The 7,795-nt window shown below is 57.1% G+C and overlaps 1 protein-coding gene across 1 annotated transcript in view; it reads right to left on the reverse strand.

Moving 5' to 3' along the window:
• DLG5 (discs large MAGUK scaffold protein 5) overlaps positions 1–7,795 on the reverse strand; it is a 53,094-nt gene that overhangs the window by 13,393 nt on the left and 31,906 nt on the right. The window contains exons 19-25 of the mRNA XM_029919843.1: positions 5,159–5,236; positions 4,392–4,554; positions 4,154–4,287; positions 3,359–3,505; positions 1,880–2,063; positions 1,216–1,364; positions 189–359 (exon numbers count right to left, since the gene is read on the reverse strand). Of these exons, the coding sequence (XP_029775703.1) occupies positions 189–359; positions 1,216–1,364; positions 1,880–2,063; positions 3,359–3,505; positions 4,154–4,287; positions 4,392–4,554; positions 5,159–5,236 (1,026 nt within the window). The remainder of the gene's footprint in view (positions 1–188; positions 360–1,215; positions 1,365–1,879; positions 2,064–3,358; positions 3,506–4,153; positions 4,288–4,391; positions 4,555–5,158; positions 5,237–7,795) is intronic.

A 7,795-nucleotide genomic window follows, 5' to 3' on the forward strand; every position in this document is an offset into this window, starting at 1 on the left:
AAAGTTATGTCTCCTAAGGTGCCGCCAGGCTCCCGTACTGCACTGACGTAGAAGCAGAGGTGAGCTGTGCCAGGAGCAGCTTTTGGACAAGCAGTTTGGGCACAAGGTACAGACCAAGCCAGCGTGCCCTGAGGGACAGCCCCGGGGTTGGCCCCGCCCCTCCCGCAAGCCCAGACACCCACACTTACAGGTATTTGCTAGGGATCTGCCCGCGCTGGATCTTCTGGGCGTTCTCGTCAAGCTGCCAGGCCATCCAGGACCCAAATGTGCCCTGAGGCAAAGTGTCATCAACGTAGAGGATGTCATCTTTCTTAAAGCTCAGCTCTTGCTCCACCTCTGCCAGCCGGTCGTACAGGGCCCTGGACCAGGGGACAGAGGGACCAGGATCAGAAAGCTGCTGGAAGGCCGACCAGCCACACACCTTGGCAGCCAGTCTCCTGGGTCAGTCCCCCTGCTCTGAGCCTTCCCCAGGCCACCATCAGGACCCACCTCTCCACATCCTGGTGGCAGTTCCCCAAGGCAGGAGCCCTGGCTTTACAGGCAAGACAAAGTCACCTTGTCCCCCTGAGCCTGGGGCTCCTGGGGTGACAAAGGCTGCCTCACCTCCATCAGAGAAAGATCTTCTTGCCAAGGACCAAAACCACATCACCCCTTCGAAATGGAAGGACTTTCTTCCCTGAGTCAAGGTCAGTGGTTCCTTATAGAATGGAAACGCCTCACGAGGGAAAACATGTCATCTTCCACCGAGAAAAATGTCCCAGAGACAGAGACCTGTACCCTCTGGTACACAGCTGATCAGTGTTTGTATTCTCTGTGGCCCCAGAACTTAGGGAGCATGAAGGAACTCTGCGCCCCGTCCTGAAAATGCCCGATGCCTGTGCTTGCACACACGTCATACAGCACTTCGGGCCCACGCTGCACACGGATCTGCAGACTTGGTTGGAGGGAGACCAGGAGAGGAGGGCAGCCCCCTGGAAAATGGGGCTCTGTGGCCTCAAATTCCCCAGGCCCCAGACCCTAGGGGTCTATGTGGTCCTGCAAGCCCTCGGGCATTTTCCCACGTCACCAGCATCTCACCGTGAGCTTGTGCTATGGGACCCAAGGAGCAAGGACCATGGTCCCACTCTCTATGTTTCAGAGACATTCTCCAGGACCAGTCTCCTCAGGAGGGCCCTCCCCTGACCCTGCACCATGAGAGCCCCCAGGCCCTGGTACCTGATGTAGAAGCTGTCACCAGGCAGGCCCTTGACCTTGGTGAACTCCTCAGGGCGGTTCTGCACCTTGAGACGGACATCGTCCTTGGGCTTCAGCATCTCCACGTAGACCTCTTCCACCGTCTTGCCGCGCACGTCCCGACTGCCAACCTGCCCAAGGACAGGGGACTGAGGTCAGAGGGCCAGAGCCGGGGGCGCCGGGGGACCTGTGAGTGGGCGGTTGTGGGTCAAGGCAGAGACTGAAGGTGCCCGACACTGGGAGTCCGCCTGCCTCGCTCTGCAGGTGCGGCCAGTCCTCTGCCGCTGTCTGCTCTGCGCTCAGCAGCTGCTCCCGGGAGAGACCCTGCGCTAGTCCCCGGCAAGAAGGGGCTACAGACACATGGCGGCTCTTCTCACTTATGCTCCTGGTGTCTTCGAATGCCTGTGAGCCGTCTCCCCCACCACACGGAGACCCAGCCAGAGGAGAGGCCGCCCCGTCAGACCACGGCCCCGCTGCCCACAGGGCAGAGCGTGCTCCCTGCAGCCTCTCTCCTGACGCCAGTGCCCAAGCCAGGGCGCTCGCAGCCTTCCACCCCACACCGAGGGGGTGCGCCCCGTGAGATCACAGGAGTCCAGAGGTGTGGGTGGAGAGGGGAGGGCCTGCCGCTAGACAGCTCAGAACTCACCTCGAGAATGAGGTCCCCTGGCATGAGGCCATCAGGGCCCCTGGCAGGACTGCCATCCTCCACCTCGGCCACAAACACCCCGTGCAGATTCCCTCCACATAACTGCACTCCAAGCTCTGGCTGGGGCTTTTTGACAAAGACAAGTCTCGGCTCCAGGCTCTTCCTGTGGGCGTCTCCCACCATCCTTTCAGTGAGAGAGATAAAGTTCCTCAGTTGCACACATGGGGGGTGGGGGGAGTAGACTATGAGAGACCAAAGAGGCTAACGACCAGACAGGTTTATGCTCACTCCATGAGGTCTCAGGACCACAGGAGCTGACAGGTGGTCCCATCCAGGTTCTGGTTCTAGTCACTTAGTTTACAGGCCAGCTGCTGGGGTTTGTGGAGATGACAACATGGCCCCAGTTGAGAAAAACAGCTGGGGACCAAGACGATATCAGCGTCTCTGCTTTCTGGCCCTGCGGCTGCCGAGAGCTATAGGTGGCGTCTCTCCCCACTTGCACAGCACGTGTCCTCCTGAACTTGTTCTGCCAGAACAGAGAGCCAGCCTCACAGTCTGGGGCCCAGCACACCAACCAGCACTGTCTACTGAGCAGCTTCTCTGGCCAGGAGCCATGCTAACCCAGGACGAGAGGGCCGCTTGCCACCAAGGAGCTTGCAGTGCGACGGGGCTGAAGCCCTGGCCAGCAAACCAAGTGGAGGCAACAGGACAGTGGCAGACACTGATGAAGGGGCCTCTGAGGAAGGCCGGCTGTGACTGCCCCAGGCAGGTTGCGGTGGGACTGACTCAGGGCACAGAACAGAACTGGCCGCATCCCGGGTGAGGCTGGGGCTTGGCCAGGGGAATGGCTCAGAACGACTGCCATGTGCCCTGGCCCGGCGCCCCACTCCCATCTTCCCTCCGGCTCCTGTGCGTACCCTACCTCCTCTGCCCCACAAGACCTGACCCCTCGTCGTGACCCCTCTCCACGCCCATCACTTGCACGGCTAACCCCTGCTCACCCTGAACATTTTAACTTCACTGGCACAGCTCCCTGTCATACTCTTAGTGACTACTCCATCATGGCCTGAACTGGCTCTGCCAGCATGTTCTGCCCATGCCTGGACACCTGCCTGTCACCCTCTAAACCCAGAGCTCCCTGGGTCAACCACTGGTGACGGCACAGCCCAGGGCCTGGGTGGGTGGGGACTGTGCAATTCTGTCTAAAGACAGTCAGAAAACGAGTAAAAGACATAAGGAGGAATGAAAGGAGGCAGAGCTAAGATCATGTCTATGAGAAGGAGAAAACCAAAGTGAGGAAAGGTAGGGAAGGAGGGAGGAGGAAGGACTGGCATGCTTGCCATCCCAGCTCCTGACAGGCTGCTCTGGGGTCGACCGCAGAGGGGGACGCTGGCAGGACACACTCGGGCCGCAGTGCTGACCGCCTGTCCACCCCGCCGGGCCGGGGAACAGATGCGGGAACAGCACGCGTGTGCTGACCTGGAACTGGGGGTGGTCTGCTTGGCCGGGGGGGCACTAGGGCCCTCGTCCTGCTCCATCAGCGGGTCAGTGACAGAGGGATGCTCCGGGCCGGTGGCACTGCTGCCCTGGAGACTGGAGTGAGCGCCGGCAGGGTCCAGTTGGGAGCTGGGGACAGGGTTCAAGAAGAACATGGAGGGGCGCACAGTCCTCAGCCGTCCACAGCCTACCCTCCCTGGTGGTGACCAGGGCCGGGTTTGAACAGGGACAGGGGCACACAGCTCTGAGCCCTGAGTCTTGGGAGCTTGGACTCAGGTCGTCCACCCTATAGGATGTGCCTGTCTTCTCCTCCCCACCTGTCCTCTCTGAAGGTGTCAGCCTGGGGGCACAGGCCTTCACTGCTCGTGCGTCCTATCCCGTCGCTGAGCTGCACAGTGCTGTGTGACAGGGACAGTGTTGCTCTTCTCCCATGGGCCCCGCACCCCACAGCTCCGGGGCAGAGACAGGCAGCGTCTGCTCGTGGACAGAGGCCAGAACGCTCCACGGGAGAACCCGCCCCAGGGCCTCAGCTCCCGGCTGCCACACACCTGTGTGCGGGGCTCCCTGCTGCACGGGTGGCCCCAGCCATGCTCTTCCACACTCCAAAACTCAGGTATACTGCCTCACATCCTCCCCCACGTGACCTGTCCCCCAAGTCCAGGGCAGACCCATTCCCCTCTTAGGGCAGCTGAATGCCCAGAACATGCAGCCGGCACACTGGCTGCATCATTTCTCCCACCCAAGCCCAGGCGGCCCCCCTGGAGGCCTGGCCCTCACCTGGACCGAGAATGGCTGCTGAGCTGGTGCATGTGTGGGTTGTACTGGGCCAGAATGGTGATAGTGTCACACTGCTGTCCAATGATGAGCCGGGCCTGCTGCTCCGTGGCACTCCGCAGGTTGATGCCATTGAACTAGGAAACACCCAGGACATGCTCAGTGATGTGGGAAGGGCTGGGGACCGAGGCAGGAAAGGGGTAGGGAAGAACAAAGTGCTCAAGGCTGGCTCCCACTTTACCTCCAGTAACTGATCCCCATACTCCAGGCCGGCCTGGTGGGCGATGCTCCCCCCGGTCACCTTGGAGACGTACACTCCGCCCTTCTCTCCACTCACGATGGAGATGCCCAGAGGCTCCGAGCCCTTCTGCAGCTTCACATGGCGTGGCTCCTCCACATAGGGCCTTGGAAGAGAGCCAACGGTTGTGGGGACTCAAACACAAAGAAAAGGGATGGGGAAAGTCCCAGGTCAGGCATGCATCGGCTACGCAGAGAGGGCCAGGGCTCGCCGGATGCTCCTATGAGGACGCAGCTGGATGGAACACGATGAACCCACTCTGTATGGCAGTGATACACGTTCCCGCAACCTCATGCAATACAAGCAAGACACCCCCAAGTGGACACAGAAGCTCCCAGTCCCAAAGACACAAAGAATGGGCCATGTGAAATACACACTGAGAGTTTCATAAGGTGAGAATCGCCGCAAAAAAAGGTGTAATTTACAAACCCCAGTGGGGTCTCTCAAGATACCCCAGGAGGAAAAGCAATGGCTCCTGTGAGGACAGTCGCCCACAAGAAACAATATAAAGTATGACTTTTCGTATTTACCAGTATACAGGGTGATGTACAATGACCATGAACATTAAGCCGCTGCAAACCCAAGCCATTAAAAAGGGAGCAGGGAGGCTCAGAGCAAGGCGGTGATCATGCACTTGCTGGCCCGGGGCCAGCCGTCCACCGTGCCAAGGGCACGAGGGGGTTCGGGCAGGGGCCTCATGTCAGGCCAACCTCAGACTCCTCAGGGAGGAAAACCTGGGCCTGGCGGCCACGGGCAGTCTCAGGAGGGATCTGTGGTGGTGGAGACATCTGGAAGGTGCAAAAGTTAGAAAGAGAAGAGGGATGCTAAGAGAAGGACGACACACGTCTGGAACCTAACAGAGAAAGACAGCCAGGTGATGCCCCATCATCCCAGAGGACTATGCTGCCCTAAGCTCTTCCTCTCAGGACAAAACCGCAGCCAAGGGCCGAGGGAGGAGCCAGCCGGAGCACCATGTCCCCGTGGGGCTCCCCTCCAGAGCATCTGGGTAGGGGCAGATGCACAGGGTGACAGATTGGCAGGCTGCTGAGCCACCCCACCTCTGCCTCCCAGAGGCCCAGCCGCCTCTCCAGCTCAGCGGGCCTCAGGCTGGGACCCCACCGCCCAAGGCTGGGTCCCTGGCGACCCGAGATCAAAATCCTCTTGACTCATCCCTTCTCCTCTCCCATCCTCCCCTCCTCCCAAACTCACGTAGCCACAGTGGCTTCCCTGACCCTGCAGCTTAGACGCTTCAGTCCCTGGCCTGCACTCTTGGGCACTTCCAGACTCAACATGTATCAGAGCACTAGCGGTCTGGAGTCATAAGAACCATGACCCCGCAGCCGCCACATTGTCCTCACACCCCCAGCCAGCCTCAGAGGATGGCACAGCAGATGTGGGCAGGTTTCAATTCTGCGCTGGGGCCCTCACCCCCCTCTGATCACCCTTCCTGTGTCCCACCCTCCAAAACACACTCCCATCTCCATAAACAGGAGGTAACTGAGTCACAGTGAGTCATACAGCAGAAGCCACAAGGCCTTTATGAACAATATGAATCAGGATATGGCACATGCTAAGATGGAGAAGGCCACGCCGCAAGAGCACACAGGTGGATGTGATCCCATTTATATCCATGTGTACACGTGCATATGTCTCCTCATGCATGGCAGGCTCTCTAGGGAAGACCCTTCCAAAATTTTACAGTGGTGCCTCTAGTGAGGGGACTTGAGGTAATCCTCACTTTTTCATCCCTTGAATGACCGAAATGTCTATGGTAGGCACAAGAGTTTTCTCAGAATTAGGCTGCTTTGTGAAAGACGTTAATAAAGCACACTTCACGATATTGCAAATAGCTTGAAACAAGTATTTGTGTATAGAAAATAAAACATGACTTGAAACAACATATGTGCCCCAAAGGGGAGAGCAACCAAATCTTCGGTTGAGATTATATGTGACTTCTCTTCCACCCTCCTCATTTCCCCCCTTTTCTACAGTGAGAAGTTCTAATTGGGGGACAGCACCCACTCTGTCTTCAGTCGAGCCACAAAGGTTAAATTTCATGCCTCTAACAAGACCATCGGCACCGTGCAGGCAGGGATGCGGACACTTTTCCCTCCCAAGAGGAGACCCCAGTTCTCTGTTGGCCGCAGGAACTGTGGAGACACCTGACGGTAGGTGACAAGGCCCTTTCTGCTTCCAGGGAACTCACTTCAGTTGTCATCTCGCTTCTCAATGACCAGAGCTGGGCTGAATGAAAACCGCACACAGACCAGGACTTGGTGCAGTTTATGCTCCCGTGTGCATCCCATGGGTGAGACACTCCCGTGAGAACTGCACGAGTCTCTTCCGTGGCCCGAGGTGCGTGGATGTTTAGATACACTTCTGTGCTCCACTTAGTATCTGCTAGCTTCTCGGATTCTAGTTAGGTTGTTGTACAAATTCAGATTTTGAAGTCAAATGATTTCCCCTAATGCTGGGCCCACCCTACAGGGTCCCTTCCGTGACTCACAGGGACGTGGCCCCTACCGTTTTGGAATTGAGGGGACAAAAGTGGCTCTGTTCCTTTTAAGTGATTCAATAAAGCCAAGTTTGAGTTTCATCAAATCTTCTGAAGATTAGGGATCTGGATAGGACCTCTTAACTCTGAGTATGATCTGGTACATTCTACTCTGAAGAACAAGAGAGTTGGGTGAGGCGTGCAGAGCTTGTGGGGGAGTGAGGGAGCCCTCAGAGGAAGCACATGTGGACTGTATCAGCCTAAAGTTAACCTGAAATGTCAGCAGAGCGCCCAGCATCTCAGAGTAAACCAAGAAATGGTGAAGCTATACTGCTGTGCTTCACATATGCTGTTTTCTGTGTTTCACATATGTTTTATTTCACAATGAAAAGCTTGGTGGGGGCGCCCAGGTGGCTCAGTCCATTAAGTCAAGATCTCAGAGTTTTGTGAGCTCGAGCCCGAAGTCGGACTCTGTGCTGACAGTGTGGAGCCTGCTTGGGATTCCCTCTCCCTCTCTCTGCCCCTCCCATGGCCGAGTGTCCACCAGCACTCTCTATCTCAAAATAAATAAATAAATAAACTTAAAAAACAGGAAGCCTGGAAGTGAGAGGGACAAGCGATGCAGGTGTGCTCCAAGGCCAAAAAGCAAAGCATATGAATGGGTCCTGATTCTAATGAAGGTAGGCTGGTCACCAACCATGTGACTACAGACACGTCACTCCAACCTTTTGGCCTCACGTTCCTTAACTGTAAAACAGAGCCAGTAATGATGATGATGCTAACAATGCTCATGGGGTGGCTGTGAGTGTTCCCTGACTTATGACACCACCAGGAGGTCCGGCATCACTTGCTG

Source organism: Suricata suricatta, chromosome 2, assembly GCF_006229205.1.
Source record: "Suricata suricatta isolate VVHF042 chromosome 2, meerkat_22Aug2017_6uvM2_HiC, whole genome shotgun sequence".
Classification (NCBI taxonomy): Eukaryota; Metazoa; Chordata; class Mammalia; order Carnivora; family Herpestidae; genus Suricata; species Suricata suricatta.